Raw genomic sequence first — 23,203 nt, 5'->3', positions numbered from 1 at the left:
GAGTATAAATCATCAGGCAACTTACAAGGCAACTTCAAGTTGCCTCCAGGACAGTACAAGGCAACTTCAAGTCGCCTCCTGGACAGGAGGCTTTCCAGTGGCCAATCAAACAACAATCAGCTCTGTGGGAGGGAGGGGGAGGGAGGGGTTTGCCTGAGAAATGTATGTTATCTTCCTGTATTGTTGCTTCAGTTAAGACAGTGATCCGACTTCTGAGGCGACTTCTATTGAAATCAATGGGTACAAGTTGCCTACAAGTTGCCTAGAAGTCGGATTGAAGTAGTACAGGAACCTTTTCTGAAGTCGGAGCGACTTCAGTAGTGTGCATTAAGACGGCTCCATTCACTTACATTGATTTTCTCAACCACACGGATTGGGACGACTTGGGGCAACTTCAAGTCGGATCCCAGGTCGCCCCTGTGTGAACCGGCTCTTATACAGGATTCTATCACATTATATATCTATTCCTACTCATTATTCAATGTACAGAATCTGATCAATATCTATAAACCACATTTTTTTTTAATTCTTTACCATAAATACCTCCATATATTCTACTATCTGACCTTCTCATTTATCCTATCACACATTCATCCACCATCAGCAACAGATAAAAAAAAGAGAAACCCCATTATATTCCTTTTGCAGTAGCCTTCATATTGTTCCTGATTTTCCATTTATAAATATTCATTCATTCTATTTGAGTGCCGAAATTCATAAAATTTTTGCCATGATTTTGGCATCTGACTATTTATATCTCTTGTCTGTCTTTCGATATATTGTATTTCGTTCACTTCACACATCCAATCTGCTATATTTGGTATATTTTTTTTCCAATTGCGAGATATTATTGCTCTAGTTGCTGATGTCATATGATGAAACATATCCTTCTTAATACTCTTTATTGATTCTGGCATCAGGGATAACAATGAGATATCTATATTTAGATTCCTTTCTATTCCCGATACTTTTTCATATATTTCATATATAATTTTCCAGAATTCTCTCACCTTATGACAATCATACCAAATATGATCCATGGTCCTCCTTTCCACCTTACATCTCAAACAAATATCTGTTGGTCCACTATTTATTTTATTTAACGCTACAGGGCTCCAATACCATCTCATTGCTATTTTATAGTTTCTTTCTTGATATTTGTTTGCTGTAGATGTTTTGTGAATTATTTCAAATATTTTCTTCCATTCTATCTTTGATATTAATCTTCCGATTTCCTTTTCTTAGTTTTTCATTCCTGTTAACTCTCTAATGGATCCTGGAGGGAGTAATAGGGCATATATATTCGATAACATTTTGATTGGCTTTTGTTCATCTGTTAATATTTGTTCAAATTTAGTTTTTGGTATTGTAGCCATTTATGTTTATGTTCCGGTCCCAGATCTTGTATTTTTGGCAATTTCACATCCACTAGGATCTGGGCGACCCTTGCGTTCTCCAATATGTTCCATTACAAGTATTTTGTGGTTGCTAAAGCTGGCTGAAATTCTGGATTGGAGAACAATGGGGTCAGCCCATACAAAAAAGATAAATAATGAGATTTAACAGTAGCAGAAGCTATGTAACAGATTTAGTATAATAATGATGTCTTACAAAGCTTCTGCTGTATTTATATTGGCATAATATATTGTTGGAGGTTAGCTCAATTGGGGATCTCCTTTCCCGGGGGAAAATCAGTCCAAACAGCAAGTCCTTTGTTAAAATTCTGACTTGCCATGCAAGCACTAGCTAAACAGTTTTGATTCCTCTCTGACAGGTTAAGGGCTTTCCCAGTCACCAAAAGAAAAGGAAGCCTTTTTCAAACCTTTTCTTTCTTTAAAGCCTGGTACACACGATCGGATTTTCTGTGGACAAAGCGTAGGACTTTTGTCCGAAGGGCATTGGCCGTGAACTTGTATTGCATAAAACGACAAAGAATTGTCAGCCAACAAACACAAAATAATGTGTTTTTTCAGCTCTTTAGCGCCACTCTTTGGGCAACTTCTGCTAATGTCTTGTTATGGCTAGCATTGCTCCTGAGCATGCGTGTTTGTACTTTGGAGTTTTGTCCGAAGGACTTGTGTACACACGATCGGATAATCCAACAACTCACATTTGTTGTCGGAAAATTTTAAGCATGCTATCCAACATTTGTTGGTGGAAAATCCGACAACAATTGTCCGATGGAGCATACAAATGGTTGGATTTTCCAACAACAGCCTGCTATCACACAATTCCTGTCGGAAAACCAGATCATGTGTACCGGCCTTTACAGAGCGATTTCCCCATGTAGCTCTCTGTCAGGTAACTGGAGTCCAGATCCTTGCTCCAGCACTTACTTATTTATCCAACCTGCTGCTGGTCACAAGTGAGAAGCAAAACCTGGTTCGGATACCACACTGCCAAGGTGGCCTGGAAAACCCAAACCAGATTCCACCTTAGTTTCCCACACACACATGGGGAAAGATTTACTAAAACTGGAGCACTCAGAATTTGGTGCAGATGTGCATGGTAGCCAACCAGCTTCTAACTTCCGCTTGTTCAATTAAGCTTTAGCAAAAAAAAAAACTGGAAGCTGATTGATTTCTATGCAGAGATGCACCAGATTTTGCACTCTCCAGCTTTAGTAAACAATAGCATCCCTCAAACACCTTGCCTTTGATGTGTTGGAGACACTCACAGGTCTTGAAACAGGAGTTAGTGCAAATCGGCAATATTTACTGCATTGACGCTTCAACAGCATACTGGCCATTACAATAGACATTGCCAATTTGCAATAGCTCCTGTTTCAAGATCTGTGAGTGCCTCCAACAGATCTGGATTATGTATGTTTTTTTTTACTGTATGAATGCGCCCAGGCAGTTCATAAGTAGTGTGCATTGCCTACTATGAGGACCCATAGATGGTATTGGAGCCCTGTAGCGTTTAAAAAAAAAATAGTGGACAAACAGATATCTGTTGGAGATGTAAGGCGGATAGGGGGACTATGGACCACATTTGGTATGATTGTCATATGGTGAGAAAATTCTGGAAAACAATATATGAGATATATGAAAAAGTGTCGGGGATAGAGAGGAATCAAAATATAGATATCTCATTGTTATCCCTGATGCCAGAATCAATAAAGAGTATTAAGAAGGATATTTTCCATCACATGACATCAGCAGCTAGAACAATAATAGCTCGCATTTGGAGAGAAAATAAAAGCCCAAACATAACAGACTGGATATGTGTAGTGAAGGAAATACAATTAGGCATGTGCATTTCGTTTCGTTCCGAATCGAAATTCGGACAAATTTTTCATTATTCGGACATTCGGATGCATACGAATTCCCGAATTGCAATATTAATGAATTTACCGAATCCGTACGAACGTTTTCGATTCCGAATCGAAAACCCGCGGACGAAATTCGATCGGAATTCGATTTTTTTTTTTTTTCGAATTCTGATCGAATTTCGTCCTTGGGTTTTCGATTTGGAATTCGAAAAAAATATTTTTTTTTTTGGAATTCCGATCGAATTTCGTCCGCGGGTTTTCGATTTGGAATTCAAATTTTTTTTTTTTTTTTTTAATTCCGATCGAATTTCGAAATTATATTCGAAGAGAGAATTTTCGAATTCGACCGGATTTTTTGAAATTCGGTCGAAAACGAACGAGTTCCGAAAACGAATTTAACACATGTAACGAACCTAACTTAACGAAATTAATTAAATAACAAATTAAAACGAAACGAAACAAAACGAAATTTTCCCTTTTGCACATGCCTAAATACAATGTATTAAAAGACAGATAAGAGAAGAAGGATATATAAATAGTCAAATGCCAGAATTATGGCAAAAATGGGATGAATTTCGGCGCTCAAATAGAATGAAAGAATATTTATAAATGGAAAAATAGGAAGAACTTGAAGGGTCATTGTAAAGGGAACATACAATTGAATATAAAGAAAGGGAGAGAATAGAGGGTTTTTTTTTTGTGTATGCTAGGTTGAAGATGTATGAATGTGTGATAGGATGAATGGGAATAGAAGATAATAGAATATACGAAGGTACATATTGTAATGTACATGTTGTAAAAAATAATTTTGATAATGTGGTTTATAGATACTGATTAGATTCTGTACATTGAATAATGAATAGGAATAGATATGTAATGTGATAGAATCTTGTTTAATTGCAAAATTTTTGTATTTAAGAATAGACCAATAAAAATAAATTGAAAACTACTATGGGGGCTATTATACAGTGGGGAAAATAATTATTTGATCCTCTGCAGATTTTGCAAGTGTGCCCACTTACAAAAAAATTTAAGGTCTATCTTTTTTATTATAGGTGTATTTTAAATGATAGAGACGGAATATCAACCAAAAAATCCTGAAAAAACACATGATACACATGTTATAAATTGAGTTGTAGTTTAGTAAGTAAAATACGTATGTGATTCCCAAGCAAAACATGACTTAGTACTTGGTGGAGAAACCCTTGTTGGCAAGGATTATTATCTTCATTTATTAGCAGGTGAATGTGACCCCCCCCCCCCCATGCATTCACATACATTTAATCCGGCCCTTAAGTGGAAAAAGGTTGCTGACCTCTGATTTAGATATTCATTGGCAAACTTCAGATGTACATGTGCCTTCTTGAGGAGGAGGACCTTCAATCCATAGTGGTGTATAGTGTTACCAATGGCTTGTTTAGTGACTGTTGTCCCTACTGCCTTGAGATCATTCACAAGCTCCTCCCGTGTAGTTGTGGGCTGATCCCTCACTTTATTTTGTATTGCTTCCATTTGCGAATAATCGCTCCAACAGTTGTCTCCTCATCAAGCTTTTTGCTGATGGTCTTGTAGCCCATTCCAGCCTTGTGCAGGTCTACAATCTTGTACCTGATGTTCTTTTGACAGCGCTTTAGTCTTGCCTATGATGGTGAGGTTTAAGTGGAAGAAAAAGATTCTGTGGACAGGTGTCTTTTATACACATAACGAGTTGGTGTTAGGAGCACCTTCTTAAATTGACAGGACTGATCTGTGTACCATGAGCACATACTGTAGCCAGTCTGTGGGAGCCAGAATTATTGTTGGTTGGTAGGGGATCAAATACTTATTTTACGCACTGAACTGCAACTCAATTTATAACATTTGTAGCGTGTTTTTATTTCTGGATATTTGGTAGATATTCTGTCTCTATCATTTAAAATACGCCTATGATAACAATTATAGACCCATTCATTTCTTTGTAAGTGGGCAAACAAATACCATATTTGCCGGTGTATAAGGTGACTGGGCGTGTAAGACGACCCCCTAATTTTACATTTTTTTTATATTTTTTATATTTTTTGCCTGTACCCAATCACGAAGAGCAATGTATTCTATTAATGAATACAAAGCCTGCTTGGATTGGGAGAGGCTGTAACATCATCAGCCCACGCCTGTCTGACTCTCAAAGCCAATCAGAGCAGGCTACTGTATGTAGCCTGCTTGGATTGGCAGAGGCTGTAACATCATCAGCCCATGCCTTTTTTGACTCTCAAAGCCAATCAGAGCAGGCTACTGTATGTAACCTGCTTGGATTGGCAGAGGTTGTTACTCCAATCCGAGCAGGCTCTGTATTCATTTGAATACATCGCTCACTGGGATTGGCTAAGCGGTATTTACAGTATTACCGCACATCCAGCAGGCGCTGACCTGGTGTATAAGAAGACCCCTGCTTTTTTGCCAGTTTTTTTAAGTGTAAAAGTTAGTCTTATACGCCAGCAAATACAGTAATTATTTTCCCCTCTAATATATATATATATATATATATATATATATATATATATATATATATATATATATATATATATATATATATATATATATATACAAAGATTTTTTTTCTAATGGTTTGTTGTAGTTATAGTGAATGTGGTGAAAATTCACCTTGCAAAGAATACCCAGTCACATGTAAGGAAAATAATAATAAAAAAAGTGCGTTTTTGCTGACATATGATTGGATGAAGGAAGTCAGCAGAGCTTCACCTTTACCACTAAGCTATTGGAAAAATGTCTTGCAAAGTGAAATTTTCCTTCCAAAGTGAAAATCCTATTTGCCTTTAGAAAAATCAACCCATTTGCATCAGTAACTGAAAGTATTTAAACTAGAGGTTTACAAAAAATATAAAAAGCTACAGTAATTGTTTTAGTAATCAACTAAGCTTAGAATTGAAAAATGATTTGGTCTTCTAATATCTTGCCTTGTTTTTCCCAGAGACCATCAGCAGCTAATTTTGACGGCTACACTCCTGAACCTTTTTTTGGTAAGAACACAGTGAAATTGAAATGCTGGTATTTTGCAATATTTTCACTCTATCCTGTAGCTTCAGAAATGTAAGTAACTAGAATATTTGGTTACATGTACATTATAATAGGTACACAACACATAAAGCATGAAACTGCTTCAAATGTCAAAATACATTTAATGGCTGAATATTTTGATGCTCAATATTAAGAAAAAGATAACATATTTCTACTGAGCACTGAGTAATCAGATTAATATAACAATGTAAAACAAACTTCAGCAATTTACTGCTGCAGGAGACTCTGCAGTGGGAGCATTGGAGCATATGAAGAAGAGACTCCAATTTTTTTTTTAATCAAAAGCATCCCATAAAAAATAAAAAAAATTATTTATCTAATCTACAGCCTGTGACTCCAAAAATCAGAGCTACAACAGCCAAAGAGTATTTATTTGTAGACATTTCCAGATGTGTCAGATACCTGTCCATGGTGGTGTATTTAGGTTTTGTGCTGCCCTAGGCCTGACTAAACTCGTGCAACCCCTAATTTAAATATGATCCAGCCCTTCCTGTCAATGTCACACCCCTTCCTGTTTAGGACCTGTCCTGAAACTTTCCAGTGGGGACACTAGTTTTTTTGGGGGGGGGGGTTCCTCTCACTTCCTGTTTGGCTATAGGGCAGGAAATGAACGGATGGCAAAAAAAAAAAATGAACAGGGGCTATAACCATCCCTTACTCTATCCAAAATGGGAAAAGCAACTATGGCATATAGTTCTACTTTAAGCACACATTTCTGCTAAATTTATGGAGGACTAAGAGGATATAACCATGCCAGTGGTGCAGCAGAAAACATATAGCACAGTGATGAAGGTATGAACACCAGGCAGTGAGCAAAGGAAGGATTGGGGGCAGGAACAAATAAATCCATCTGTCAATTTATTTCAGTTGATTGCTGATGAGAAAAATAAAGATTCCTTAATATGTACAACTGATACAAGCAACGGATTGCAGGAGAGTCCTACTACCTACCTGCCAGGTATAGGTGACCATGTCAGTGTCCCTTGTGTTTGCACCATCCCTATCATACCGGCAGCCGTGCGACCGCTTTATGGGGGCGCTAGACACCTCATAAGACTGGCTCTACACTAAAAGTGTAGGGCAAGCCAGCGGAGACTCCTTTCATGCTGCCCAGGGGCGGACTGACCATTCGGTCATTCGGTCATTGCCCGAGGGCCCCGTGGTGGGGGGGCCCGGGCTGGCTCAGTCCGTCCCTGGAGGTGCCCGCAGCAGCGTCAGCTTCTACACTATTAAAAAAAACGTAGTCTGTACTCTGTACCCCCGAGATGCCTTGTATAAGAGGCTCGCTCGGGAGTTATGAGCTTCCCAGGATGGATGGCTCATCAGAGCCGTGAGCCGTGCGTGTGGGGATGTACAGTGACACTATGACAGGCGCTCCGGCCACCTCTCTCCCCACCTCTCTCCCCTGTGCTTCAGCTGAGGGGGCGGGGCCATAAGTCACTGCCTCGGAGGACTGCATGTGAAGGAGCTGCTGCTGCTGGACTGGAGAGGCAGAGCAAACTGAATTGCACAGACACAGGAACGAATGGCATTCACAATGACCTGCCTTGTGTTGTGTGCAGATTAGCAGGTCAGTGTGATAAGTAATGAAAGCCCTGTGATTGCAGTTACCGTGACAGTGTCTAATCTGTGTAATAAGAGCCATGCCCATGCTGATTGTTTCTTTACCTTCTTGTCCTGTGCTGTGTCTGTGCTTATTTACCAGGTAGCAGGTCATGTCAGGGGCTATTCACTAGTGCACATGTTGAGCCATCCATCCCGGTGTCTTGTTGAGATAGTTCCCCTATCGGATAGGTTCCGACCTCGACTGCGCAGGCGCTGCACTTGCGCAGTCGGAGGCTATGAAAATCTCCAAGCCAGAAGAGCTGTTTGTTAGCTGTAAACAGAGCATATGCAATGAACACTGCGCTCGCTCCCGACCCAATGCTTGGTGCTGGTTACACACACCCCCAGTTTGTTGATATTCTCAATATGACATCCACCCCTTTGACAAAAGCACTGGCCATCGAGTGGAGGAGCCGTGTATAACCAGCCCCAAGCATCGGGTCGGGAGCGAGCGCATTGCGCATGCTCCATTTACAGCGGACAAACAGCTGTTCAGCCTCAGAGATTTCCGTAGACTCTGACTGAGCATGCACAGTTGAGGTCGGAAACTATCAGATAGAGGAACCATATCGTCAGGACACCGGCCAGCTCATACCTCCCGACCCCCTCATATACAACAGCCACATCAACCTAGCTAGTGGGATTTAATGGTTCAAGGCACTGCTTTCTCGGGGGTACAGACTCAGTTTTTTTTTATTGTGTATGATAAGCTGCCACTGTTGCGGGCACCTCCAGTGGCGGACTGAGCCGGCCCGGGCCCTGCCACCACGGTGCCCACGGGCAGTTACCGACTGACTGGTCAATCCGCCCCTGCACACTGATATCTGGTACACTGAATGCCACTCAGTGTGTAGATATCAGTGTTATATATAGGGAATAGCACTTAGACCTGGTTCACATTGAAGCAATTTACCATGCGATTTGACATGTCAAATCGCATGGCAATGGCACTAACCAAATCGGTGCGATGCCCCATTTGTGGCGCCGATTCCCAAAAGTAGTTTCTGTACAACTTTTGGCGACTTCTTGGTGCAATTTCCATAGACATCTGTGCTGCAACCCTCACAGATGTCTCTGAAATCACCCGCCAAATTCGCAATGATATGCGGGTATGAAATCATGGGAGTTTAGCTGAACTGTCTCGCACAATTTCATTCCCGCTGTCAGTGCGAACCTGGACTAAAGCTGATTCACACCTATGGCATTTTTTGTGCATTTTGCAGATTTGCACAACAATCCATTTAACATGGTTTCCTATGGAACACGTTCTGTAGTGCAAATCTGCAAAATGCAAAAAGCACTAAAAATGCCAAAGGTGTGAATCCAGCCTAAGTGAGTGTTATTCCCTATATATATTCCTTTCGTTGGTGGTCAGTGAGAAGAATGTTCCTTACATTGGTGATCAGTGGGAAGAATGTTCCTTACATTGGTGATCAGTGAGAAGAATGTCCCTTACATTGGTGATCAGTGGGAAGAATGTCCCTTACATTGGTGATCAGTGGGAAGAATGTCCCTTACATTGGTGATCAGTGGGAAGAATGTCCCTTACATTGGTGATCAGTGAGAAGAATGTCCCTTACATTGGTGGTCAGTGAGAAGAATGTTCCTTACATTGGTGATCAGTGGGAAGAATGTCCCTTACATTGGTGATCAGTGGGAAGAATGTCCCTTACATTGGTGATCAGTGAGAAGAATGTTCCTTACATTGGTGATCAGTGGGAAGAATGCTCCTTACATTGGTGATCAGTGGGAAGAATGTTCCTTACATTGGTGATCAGTGGGAAGAATGTTCCTTACATTGCTGATCAGTGGGAAGAATGTTCCTTACATTGGTGATCAGTGGGAAGAATGCCCCTTACATTGGTGATCAGTGGGAAGAATGTCCCTTACATTGGTGATCAGTGGGAAGAATGTCCCTTACATTGGTGATCAGTGAGAAGAATGTCCATTACATTGGTGATCAGTGGGAAGAATGTTCCTTACATTGGTGATCAGTGGGAAGAATGTCCCTTACATTGGTGATCAGTGAGAAGAATGTCCCTTACATTGGTGGTCAGTGAGAAGAATGTTCCTTACATTGGTGATCAGTGGGAAGAATGTTCCTTACATTGGTGATCAGTGGGAAGAATGTTCCTTACATTGGTGATCAGTGGGAAGAATGTTCCTTACATTGGTGATCAGTGAGAAGAATGTTCCTTACATTGGTGATCAGTGGGAAGAATGTCCCTTACATTGGTGATCAGTGGGAAGAATGTCCCTTACATTGGTGATCAGTGGGAAGAATGTTCCTTACATTGGTGATCAGTGGGAAGAATGTTCCTTACATTGCTGATCAGTGGGAAGAATGCTCCTTACATTGGTGATCGGTGAGAAGAATGTCCCTTACATTGGTGATCGGTGAGAAGAATGTCCCTTACATTGGTGATCGGTGGGAAGAATGTCCCTTACATTGGTGATCAGTGAGAAGAATGTCCCTTACATTGGTGATCAGTGAGAAGAATGTCCCTTACATTGGTGATCAGTGAGAAGAATGTCCCTTACATTGGTGGTCAGTTGGAAGGATGTCCCTTACATTGGTGATCAGTGAGAAGAATGTTCATTACATTGGTGATCAGTGAGAAGAATGCTCCTTACATTGGTGATCAGTGAGAAGAATGTTCCTTACATTGGTGATCAGTAGGAAGAATGTCCCTTACATTGGTGATCAGTGGGAAGAATCTCCCTTACATTGGTGATCAGTGGGAAGAATGTCCCTTACATTGGTGATCAGTGGGAAGAATGTCCCTACATTGGTGATCAGTGGGAAGAATGTTGCTTACATTGGTGGCCAGTGGGAAGAATGTTCCTTACATTGGTGATCAGTGGGAAGAATGTCCCTTACATTGGTGATCAGTGGGAAGAATGTTCCTTACATTGGTGATCATCAGTGGGAAGAATGTTTTAATTCCTATAATAAACATTTATTTTGAACAGTGTGTAGAGAAATTCTTTGAACGCCTGCAATGTGGGCAGTGCAATATGTAGGTGGGACTTTGTGTGAATGTAGCTTTAACGTGGGCGGGGACACATGGGCGGAGACACAGGGGGCCCCATGATCTCCTTTTGCCCGGGGGCCCCATGAACTGTCAGTCCGCCCCTGATGCTGCCCCCCTGCAAAGTGCTGCCTTAGGTCTGGGCCTTGTTGGCCTAGGCCAAGATACAGCATTGCCTGTCCACCTGTTATCTTCTATGTCACTTCTGTGTCATTAACCTAAATGGCTTCAGTAAGACCTTCCATGGCTCTTTATGCCTCAGAGAATTCAGCTTTCCTTGAAAATGAGTACCCTTGAACTAAATAAAACCTGTGTCCCCAACTTCCATTAGGTGCAAGTAAATTATCACCTTTGATTTAAAAATGCACTGATTACTGTGTAAATGACACTGGCAGGGAAGGGCTTAAACACTAGGGGGCGATGTAGGAGTTAAGTGTATCCTAGGGAGTGATTCTAACTGTGGGGGGCTGGGCAGGAAGCAGTAGATCACTGTCCTGTCACTAGGCAGAACAGGGAAATGCCTTGTTTACACTTGTTTTCATAGGCATCTCCCTGTTCTGCATCTCCGTGACATAATCGCGGGCACCAGGTCATCGCGGGTACGGTCACAGGTACATTATACATTGCTTTGTGCAGCCGTGCCATTCTGCTGAGGTATATCGGCGTTAGTCAGTCGGCAAGTGGTTAAATGGTGCCACAGATGTACCATATTCAGTCATATGCTGTGTTCATCTAACTTTGGGTAAATGCGCTGCGCCATGTTGAAGTGGGGATAGAAGGAAAAGGTGGACCCAAAGTTACACATTTTTTCCAAGTTTATGGAAGTTCCTAATATCAATTACACAAGTCTCACATATGTGACAACTGTAGGAATGTGCCATAAATAATATAATAATAGTCAATCAATTTTCAATCATCAATTTATGTCAGAGATAAGTTCTTGCTAAATTTTTCTTTGCAGCTGGAGAAAAGCCACGAGTTTTGCCCATGGACACCAGTGTTTATGACAGCCCATACAGTGATCCAGAGGAAATAAAAGACCGTAAAGTCTTCCTCAAGAGAGATATGCTTCTCATAGATGAAGTTGATCTGGGTGCTGGAAATTTTGGCTGTGTTAAGAAAGGAGTCTACAAGATGAAAAGGTAAATTAGTTCTGTTTGAAACAGTCAAAGCCCCGTTAGTAAAATATTTGCAGACCTACAGCTGTGTTATAATGCAACCTGCATGGCAACTGAAAAGGACAATCTCCACAGAGGGTTTGATTTACTATAACTAGAGAGAGCAAAATCTGATACAGCTCTGCATGAAAAAACAATCACCTTGAAGTTTTTTTGTTTTTTTTTGTCAAAGCTTATTTGAACAAGCTAAAGTTAGAAGCTGCTTAGCTACCATGCAAAGCTACATCAGATTTTGCACTCCCTAGTTTTAGTAAATGAACCCCACTGTGTGAAAGAATGGGTCTATTTCTGTAATAAATGCTAGTGCTTTAATTCAATAAAATGAGATGGATGAGAGCATTGGCGTCCGCTCCATAGGGCAAGGGAGGGCGAGTGCCCCCCCCCTGGAATCATGAGAGAAGACACTTGACTTGTCCCCCTGTGTTGCAATGGCTGCCGTGTACTTTTTTCTGCTGCTGCCTGCTAGCCCGGGGGGTTGGGGCTGCTCTCCACCGCCCCCCCCCCGGGTGTCACACATTGGGGGGGTCTCAGGCGGCTCCCCCAGCCTCCTCTGTGTGAAACAGTGAGAAAGCCGGACGGGATTGGTAGTGCAGCCGCGATGTGACCTGCTGACAGCGCAGGGAGAGCTCAGGTGGACTGAGACATTGTCACAATGCTGTGTGTCTCACTCTCAACGCCCCAGTGAGTACACCCCCCCCCACAGAAATGGAAGAGGATGCATCGGCTCTGCTCCTCCCTCCCCCTCTGTTCCTGTGTACCATCATTCATGCTCTGTGCTGGACACATCTGGACTCTGGACGTGTGCTGTGTCTGAAAGGAATGTGTGGGCGGGAACATTTAAACAAGTAGCCGACAGCTGAGCCACCGACTGAACTACTAGTGGGAGACTGTGAGCATCCTGGGAACATCAAATAAGTTATCAGCATTGTCACTGAGTAATCTGCCCTCTCTCTCTCTCCCAAATCTTTCACTCCCGAGTCCCCCTCTTTCCTCTGTTGTCCTCCAGCAGAGTCTTTTATTAACTCTATGCTGATAGTTGGCGTCATCATGTTCCTTTAGCCAGGTTTCACTAGTGTGTGATCATAGACATTGCATGTGATTCACAACGCATTGCTGTCTAAATCACATGGGATGTCTGTGCAATGCGAATTCAGCCATTCAGTCATTAATTTTACATTGACACCCGTAATAGTTTGCAAAGGGCAGCGTGAACGTCCGACAAGCAACATGCAATGCAGGAATCCGCACTGGAGTTGCACTGATTCCTGCATCGCATATATGTGAACCAGGACTCAAGTGGGACCACACTGATGCACTGTGATTCAGTTGCAGTTCTGGTGTATACACAGTTTTCCTGCATTTACCTCCATTTTCACTACAGTCCCACAGACTTCTATTAGATTACACATTTTTGCAACATTTTCTGAAAGTGCAGCAAATCTTCTCTATACTGAATATTTGGTGCGCTTTCACAAAACACAGTAAAATTACACAAGCTAATAGACGTCTGTGGTACTGCAGCTAAAAATGGGAATAAAATGCAGAAAAACTGCATATACCCCAGCACTGCGACAAACTCCAGGACACCAACCAGTGTGAACCCAAAGGCTTCAGGATGCTGTGTAATGTAAAGGCGTCCAGAGGTGCAGGGGGTTGTGTAATGTAAAGGAGTCTAGGAGGTGCAGGGGGTTGTATAATGTAAAAGGGTCCAGAGCTGTGGGGTGCTGTGTAATGTAAAGGGGTCTAGAGGTACCGGGGGTTTTGTGTAATGTAAAAGGGTCCAGAGCTGTGGGGTGCTGTGTAATGTAAAGGGGTCCAGAGGTGCAGTTGTGGAGAGGGGGTACACAATAGTGACAAATAGATATTGAAAGATGCAGGGGCCGCAGTCAGGTGTTTTTACATTTTAACATGGGGGGGGGTGCACTTTTAACCCCCACTAGCGGTCAAAGAAAGGGTTAAATGCTGCCGAAGCGCCCCCCCCAAAAAAAAATTCAGCGGATGCCCATGGATGAGAGATGCTGTCTCAAATCAGAAAATGCTATACACAACATACAATAAAACGCATTAAATTTGCCCTCTTTGAAAGTCGACATATTGAATTAAATGTGTAACAAATTTGAACAGCATGAAGACAACATATGTCAGTAGAAATCTATTAATTTACAATCTATTATTGTGTCTCACTGAAGCTAGGTTCACATAATAATAATTGCAGTGCTAAATAAATAAAGTTCAAAGTACTGTAAATCATTAAAAAATAGTCCATATAGTGCTTGAACACTAAAGTGCATAGTGACAGATGAAAAGAAAGTCCATGTGATTGTTTAGATGAAGATCCACTTGGTGCACCTCAATCGTGATAATAAACAGGATATGAGCTTACCAGATCTTTAGACTCCACGTTATATGAGTTTAGACAAGCATTTAAAAATTGATCCAGCACTCAAGACGAATTCCTCAGTGGTTAGACCTGAAAAGAAGGTAACATGGCTGGCCAAACAAACCCCTGGTGTTCATCAGACATGACCAATAAGGAAGAAAAAGGGGGTCCACATAGTGTAAAACCGTAAAAACCTTTATTTTGAAAAAAGGTTAGTTCAGACATATTATGACGGCGGAGGTGCACTAGGTGGATATTCATCTAAACAATCGATTTTTTGGGATATTACTTCAATAGACTTTCTTTTCATCTGTCATTATGCACTTTAGTGTTCAAGCACTATATGGATTATTTTTTAGTGATTTATTTTGAACTTAATTTACTTACTGCTGCAATTTTTTATTATGTATGTTTTTTGCTCAATTGGTTTTGTTGTGATATTGTCACATGCGCAGTCATTTTTCATCACTGTGTTTCCTGACACACACAGAAACAAACTGCTCTTTACTGTCAGAAAAATGTATGCAATGTGTCTTTTTTTGGAAACTCTGTTGCAACAGAGGTTATGTATGTCCATCAGTATGGCGTGTAGGTAAACCGTGAAGGTAATAAACGTGTAGCCACATAGATCATCATGGAGAAAATTTCTTCCGTCTGAATGAAATAGATGGAGTATGCTTGACAGCACCAGTGGATCTACCTGTCAGCGACAGCAGATCATGTAGGCATGGGAAATCCAATCGACTCGGCTTGTCTGACGGCTCTGAGTAGTTAGGACCACAGACTTGGCCGTTAGGACCCGACAGTGCTCGGCTGAAGACCCTGGATGGATGATGTCCTGTATAGGAGGAACGAACCAAAGCTCACAGGGTATCCACCCTGTTTCCAATGAGTTTTGAGACGATTGGGAATGAGAGCTGCTCATCTTTGAGTTTGCTGGAACTCTGTCCAAGTGGAACTGAACTAATGCCCTGTACACACGATCGGTCAATCCGATGAAAACGGTCTGATGTATTTTTCCATCTGTTATCCGATGAAGCTGACTGATGGTCAGTCGTGCCTACACACCATCAGATAAAAAAACGATCGTGTCAGAACGTGGTCACGTAAACCACGTACAACGGAACTATAAAGAGGAAGTTCAAATCCAATGGCGCCACCCTTGGGGCTGCTTTAGCTGATTTTGTGTTAGTAAAAGACGATTCGCGCTTTTCTGTCTGTTACAGCGTGATGAATGTGCTATCTCCATAACAAACGCTAGTTTTACCAGAACGAGTGCTCCCATCCCCTAATTTAGTCTGAGAATGCGTGGATTTTTAACCGATGGAGGTGCCTACAGACAATCGGTTAGGTATCCATCAGATAATTTTAAAACAAGTTCTATTTTTTTTAACCGATGTATAAATAACCAATAGGGCCCACACACGATCGGTTTGGTCTGATGGAAACGATCCATCAGACCGTTCTCATCAGACAAACCGATCGTGTGTACGCGGCATAAGTGTTTTTTGGAGTTGTCCCATCGTGCTTTAGTAACCCTTCCAGGGATTCCTCTCATTCCCAATCGTCTCAACACTCGTTGGAAACAGAGTGGATACCCTGTGAGCTCTGGTTTGTTCCTCCTATCCAGGACATCATCCATCACGTGGCTACATGTTTATTTCCTTCACAGTTTACCTACACGCCATGTTGATGGACATACATTGTCATTCCTTCTTTTCTTTTTACATGAGGACTCATTAGCACATTTATTTTTATTCATTTTTTGGTTTCTTGTTTATATTTTTCACTGTCTCACACCCAGTGACTATATTTACTTAGTGAGATACTGAAGTTTCTCCTTAACCACCAGCGCTACATTTTTATTTTTATCTTTTTTGAAATTTTTGTCACATTGTTGTGTAGCAGCTTTACTCACTTTTTGTTTTTTAGATAAGCGCAATATTTACCTTTTTTTAAACAAAGGTAATGGTTTGTTTTTTAGGCGTCAAATTGATGTGGCTATAAAGATGCTGAAGCTACAGAGTGATAGTGAGAAGGCAATAAGAGATGAAATGATGAAGGAAGCAGAAATTATGCACCAACTGGACAATCCATACATAGTCAGAATGATTGGCTTGTGCGAGGCAGAGTGCCTTATGTTGGTTATGGAAATTGCATCAGCTGGACCCCTCAACAAGTTTCTGCCATCTAAGAAGTAAGTAAACATTTAAGATTAGCTAAAGAAATGCTCAAATCATAATTCAAGGTAATGTGACATAAATGTAGTGGTTTGGCAAAACACTGACTTGGCTACAATTAGTGAAGTGTTTTCCCCTTGTTCATATGCTAAGCTTATGTGACATCTTAAGCCAAACAATTGGAATGTTGCCAAATTTTTAATCAAAAAAGTTCAGTGTGTCTTTCCTCTGTTTAACACAGAAATTAATGGGGTGACACCTATCTGTCATATAAGCATTATCAAATTCCAGAAATGCTACATACAGCAACTGTTCTTTTTAAGTTCCTATAACAGGATAAAATCAGCCTCCATTGATTGCAGCTTGGTAATTGTTAAACATGGAGCACACATTTCGTTAAAATAGAACTAAAGGTAAAACTTTTTTGATTTTGGATAGAGTAAGGGAAGGTTATTACCCTGTATGGTAAATATTTGCCGTCTGTGTCCCATTAAGGAGATTTCCCTTCACTTCCTGCCCCATAGCCAAAACAGGAAGTGAGAACAACCATTTTACAGAATATTCTGGTTGTTTTCTTGGTGGACATTCAATGTTCTGTTCTGTGCTATGCATATCTTTGGACTTACCTTGAGTTTCTTAGACATCATGTTGAGTTTCCCTTATATATTCAGATGGTTCCATATTTGTATTCTTAATTTTAGAGTGATAATGTTTACATATACAGGGATGATCAGGGATCATCCCTTCCACACTTAGGTTCACCAGGCTTCTATTTTTCTAATTTTGAATGGTTTTCCAGTGGATATTAGTTGTTATATATTTTGTAACAACTACGAAGAAACCTGTTCTTAATTTTTATTTCAGATTTAGATTTAGAATCTGCAGTAATGTTTCATGCCCTGACTGTCTGCACTCCTCTCTAATCTGTGTATCAGCTTTAGGGACCGTGCTCTCACACATGTGTGTCATCTTCTCTCAGCTTGGCTCCACCCCAGCCTCTAACAGGAAATACTATTTTATCGCACGCACTGCAAGCCAGCTTTGCCCGAGCAAAAGTTCTGTGAAGGCTTCTCTGGGTGATTCTTGCTGTTTGCTCTACATTTGATTCCTGTGTACCGACTTTGGCTTGTTCTCCTGACAATTGCTGTCTGCTTGTTGCCCTGACCTTTGGTTTGTTCTTCTGACCATCCCTGTCTGCTTGTTGCCCCGACCTTTGGCTTGTTCTTCTGACCATCCCTGTCTGCTTGTTGCCCCGACCTTTGGTTTGTCTTCCTGACTATTCCTTGCTGCCCTGGACTGCTGTTTCCTCTCCATCCACCAGAACCAGCCATGAGCGTGAGCTGGGGGACCCTGTGGGCCGCAACCTGGAGTCAGAAGCAACCAAGTTCATCCTCACCATCAGAGGCCCTGGTGAAAACCTGCTGGCTCTTAGACTCTGTGCCCTGGGGAATATTATGCTCTATCTCCCTATCCAGGACTGTGGCTGCAACCCTGTGTAGCTACTTTTTATAACCATTGACCCTCAGCAGTCAACCATTGGGTCCACAACCTTGACGGTGCGTTCCTAGTCACTTGGTCCCACATGTAAGCTGACACTGGGTCTGATGTGAATGAGAGGCTTGGATCCACCCTTCCTCTTTTGTGGTGTTCATATGTTTGCCTCAACATCAAATAGAGGCTTGGAGTTCCTATAGATTTCAAATTGAGGCTTGGATCCATCACGGTCCTCCCTCATTTCCAGTTACCTCCTGTTTGCAGTCTATATATATTGCATGATGGCTGAATGTCGGTCCCATGCCCCAGATGATGTCAGTTGTGATGAAAGTGTAGGGCAGAGCTGACATATGTGACGTCATCATGCACCTGAATCCCAGGAGTGGTTTGCGCCAGCCCCAGGCTTGGATTCCCTATACATATGCACATAAGATGATAATGTTTGTGAGTATTATCAGTTTGTTGTCATGATCAGGTGTCAGGCACAAAGACCAGTTGCTATAGCAGTTGCAGGACTACCACCGACCAGCAGGATAGGTACACAGGCAGTCACCCTGGCAGATGACGCAGGTTAACCTGAGGTGCGGAGTTTAGGTACTAACCGGTATTCACCAGAGCTCCTGATGGTGGAGATTTAGCTGCCTGTTAGTACCAGGTCGCAGTCCTCAGGATGGCCCCACCAGGAGGTGACCAAGCTGGGGTCCAGTAGCGGATAAGGATTAAGTGGTCAGTAAACAATCCAAAAGGTTGGTAACGAGTAGTTGCAAGTTGGAATCAGGCAGAAGAGTAGTTGAGGAACAAGCCAAGGGTCGATAACGAGTGGTAGCAAAATATGGACGACAGCAGGGCAGACAAGAGCAAGGCACTGGCTGAGAAAGAACAATAACCTGGCAAAGAGGCCAGTGCAGAGATAAGGCTTATATAGGAATCAAGACACAAGGCAGGGTTGTCCAATGGATCAGGCAGGATTGTCCAAGAGATCAGACAGGTAACTGTCCAACATTCCAGATAGCTCAGTGGGACGTGTTCACGTCAACACAGAAGAGATCCTAGGTTCGAGCCCTGAGCCTGAAATTTGTTTTTAATAAATCATTGTTTTTTGGATATACGCCATGTGATCTTCCGGGTTTCTTTTCATTACTATGGCCGTGAGCATAACATTGGAATGAGGGGAGTCATTGTGTAAAGATTAAAATTGTCTGCGAAACAACACATTTTTCCCCCCTCACCTTCCAGGACAGCTATGATGATGATTTTCTCCGCCCTCTACAGGAAACACAAATCAAGTATAATTTAAAAGGCCCCTCCCTTTCCTCTGACCCTCAGTTGTTTTGTGTTTCCAGACCCTCCAGGAGCACCGACACGTTAATTGTTTTTCCTAGGTCTGATAACTGTGGTTGGCGGACCCCCCTTCTCTGACATCATCCAGTACTGGTTGTGGCCAAGTCTTGGGTGTATTAGTCCCTGTACTTTCTGCCAGAAGGGTTCCCTATTTTGGAGGTACTTGCTTACCTGGTGAAAGTGGTGGCAACTTCCTTCAGGTTTTTCCCCAGCTCTGCCTGGTGGAAGCCTTGTTCTCCTCGGCTTCGCCGAAGTGTACCAAGATGGCGTCGGAGGGCTTCCGGTGACACGGCAAGATGGCGCCGGAACCGAAAGTGACGTGACGCACTTTCCGGCGCCGTGTTGATAAGGAACATGGCGTAGTACACTGAGGACATGCTGCCTGGGACAGCAGACTATTTCTGCGGCTGATCTCCATTCACCGCATGGAGCTTGAGGACATGCCTAAGGAAGAAGCACCCGCTCGGATTGAACCAGCGTCCCATACTGCCTCCAAGATAAGCCCTTGTCTGTGATTATGCAGCAGGAGACCTTTTTTTGTATGGACCTTCTTTGCATATGGTTCTTGTTTCTGCTTTTTTTCTAGGACAGACCGGTGAAAAAGAAATGTGGAAACTGTAGGGCCAGGCTTTCTGATGGATATAAAAAACTATTTTGTGAGGATTGTATTCCATCTAGGGCTAGGTCAGAGACTTTGAAAGAGTTAATGTCCTCTATGAAGGAGGTTGTAGCCTCCTTCCGGTCTTTTAATGACAGGGGTTTGAGATGCCACAGCAAATCCAATCTGTACAGGATAAAATGTATAGGGGTCTTCAGGGGAGGAAATCAAAAACTTTCCCGGTACACCAGTCACTTAGGGATATGATTCTTTCAGAGTGAAAGGAACCTGAATTGAGGTCGTTCCAGTCCAAAGGGCACAAACAAACATTTCCTTTTCAATCTGAGTTTGAGGAGACTTTCTTTAAATGTCCTAGGCTGGATGCCCCAATGTCGCAGGTATCTAATTGGTCAGACCTGTCTTTTGAAGACACGGGGTCCTTAAAGAGAAAATGGACAGGAAGGCCGACCCTTTGCTGCGTAAGGCCTGGGATTATTCAGCTTTGTCCTTGGGTCCAGCTGTAGCATCCACCTGTGTGGCTAGGAATTTGGACGTATGGGTTCAGCATCTGGATGATCTTCTTTCATCCGACACCCCCAAAGAGGAGATTAGGGTGTCTCTCCCACTCATTGCCAAATCAGTGGCCTTCTTGGCGGATGCAGCTGCAGTCTCTGCGAAAGCTGAAGCTAGGTCTTCTGCTCTCATTAATTCAGCCAGACGAGCGATCTGGCTTAAATCTTGGGAGGGGGACCTTACCTCCAAGAACAAACTCTGTGGCATTCCCTTTGAAGGCAAGATCTTATTCTGTTCCTTCTTGGTGGAGGTCCTAGCTCGTCCCTCTGAGAAGAGTAAACGATTCCCTTCTTCTCAAAGGAATAAGCCACAGAATAAGAAGCCTTTTCACGGTTTCCAGAACAAGGTTCATTTTAAAACCAACAGGCAACAGGTGAAGAAAAAGTGGTCTTTTAACAAACATAAGCAAAAGAGGGGGACTCTCTTTGCTTCTTCAGCCCCTTCCAAAAATCCCCAGGGATGCCAGAATAGGGGTAGGGGGAAGGTTGTCCCATTTCTTTAAAGAATGGGCAGAGATTTCCGACAATTCCTTTATTCTTCAGACATTGGAAAGGGGTTACAGGTTGACATTCAAGAGTCTTCCCCCCCCAGAGATTTTTTCTTACCCATCTACCGAGAGACCAAGCGATACGGCAAGCCATGTTGAATCTAGTTTCCATGTGGGAAACAGAGGGGGTTATATCTCCTTTTCTGGAAAATCTAAAATTCCAGGGGTTTTATTCCCACGTCTTTCTGGTTCAAAAAGTCTCCTGCGGCTTCCGTATGGTCATCAATTTAAGAATCCTGAACAAATGTATTCTCTACAGACGTTTCCAGATGGAAAACATTTATTCTGTAGGGAATCTATTGTGGCCAGAGGTCTTCATGGTTACCCTGGAGCTTCAGGACGCTTATCTTCATGTTCCAATCTGCCAAAGCCACCGAGGGTTCCTCATATTTGCGATTCTCATGGACAACGGACTGAGTCATTGGCAGTTCAATGCCCTTTCTTTCGGTATCTCAGCAGCACCCAGAATTTTTACAAAGATCATGGCCGAAGTCATGGCCTTTTTTTCGCATACAAAGTGTATCGATCGTCCCATATTTGGACAATTTTCTGATCTTTGCCCGAGACAAAGAGTCCCTTATGCGGGATCTGCAGTTGGTCTTGCGGACCTTTCAGAAACTGGGCAACCAACAGAAGTCTTGTCTGGTGCCCTCCCAGAGCATACTTTTTCTGGGTTATCTAATAGACTCTGTTGCTCCGAAGAATTTTCTTCTCGAGGAGAAAATTTTGAAACTTCTCTCCATGCAAGCCTTCAAATTGCTCCCACAGACCTCTCTTTGGCGTATCATGCAGTTATTAGGATTAATGACTGCAGCCATCCCAGGGGTACCCTGGGCCCAATACACTCCAGGCCCCTTCAAGCTGACATCCCTCTGTGTATGGTGGGTTGTGAGGCATAGTGGGTGCAAAGTAGTTAGAGTCGTTGGGCGCCAGACACTTCTTGAATGCAAAATAAATGTTATTTCTCTTAACCAAACTTTGGGAGAGAGGGTTAGGGCCAGGGCACCCTTAGGTAATTGCAAGATTAATTGTCAGGCTCTGAGACTTTAACAGGAGAACAGCCATGCAGGGAAAGGCATCCAGTGAGACGCCACACCTGCATGTGTAGGAATTCTGTCTTTAACAGTTCCTAACACAAAGTGTAATAGTTCCTTCACTTCCACTACAATCACTTCTTGTAGTTCTTCAGACCACTGAGCTCCCAGTCTCTCACTAGACTAGATGATTCACTGCCACTGAATCCCTTGAATCCCCACCTCTCTGCTGGGTCCCTAGCTTGGCACTCAAGATACTTCTTAAGCTTCACCTCACTGGCCTGCTCGGTCCCTGGCTTGACACACAAGCAAGCGTCACCTCTGCTGGCTGGGTCCCTGGCTTGATACCCGCTAAAGTATCCCGGTTGGTGAGAATATTGCTCTTGTACTTGCTTCAGATACTCACTGTGGTCCCTGGTAATAAGGTGGTTGGTCCCTTAGTGGCGACAGCTTCCCCTCTACCTCCGACCATGACAGGTTCTCCGGCTGGCAGAACCATTACTCCTGGTTGAACTGCAAGCCGCAATCCCAACCATGCACTGCTATCTTGCGTCTGGATAGTTCCTCGGACATCCTAGCAGCCAGATGTGCCCGGGATAGGCCCAAACTCCGGCCTAGCAGCCCGGGCAGTACAACACACGTTCACCTAGACAGCCGTCCAGGTGGCTCAGAAAACCCCTGATTACCTGACTCCACCCAAATATATAGATTTTCCCAGCAGGCCAAGGGATTTAAGAAAACCCCTGCCCATTGGCTGGGATACCCCATATACCCATAATTTGACCTTGCATTGCCCTTCTCATATTTAATGCCACCAGGTACCTGGCCACCTAGCAGCTAGAGAGAGAAGTGCAGCAATAACATTGCCTAAACACCAGGGTGCTACAGATAT

General features: G+C 42.7%; 1 protein-coding gene across 1 annotated transcript in view; it reads left to right on the top strand.

The window, feature by feature from the left end:
- LOC120916246 (tyrosine-protein kinase ZAP-70) overlaps window positions 1-23,203 on the top strand; it is a 139,733-nt gene that overhangs the window by 98,250 nt on the left and 18,280 nt on the right. The window contains exons 7-9 of the mRNA XM_040327119.1: window positions 6,243-6,291; window positions 11,948-12,128; window positions 16,529-16,741. Of these exons, the coding sequence (XP_040183053.1) occupies window positions 6,243-6,291; window positions 11,948-12,128; window positions 16,529-16,741 (443 nt within the window). The remainder of the gene's footprint in view (window positions 1-6,242; window positions 6,292-11,947; window positions 12,129-16,528; window positions 16,742-23,203) is intronic.

Source organism: Rana temporaria, chromosome 1 (genome assembly GCF_905171775.1).
Source record: "Rana temporaria chromosome 1, aRanTem1.1, whole genome shotgun sequence".
NCBI lineage: Eukaryota > Metazoa > Chordata > Amphibia > Anura > Ranidae > Rana > Rana temporaria.
The sequence above is the reverse complement of the archived record's forward strand: the minus strand, read 5'-3'. Positions and strand labels throughout refer to the sequence as shown.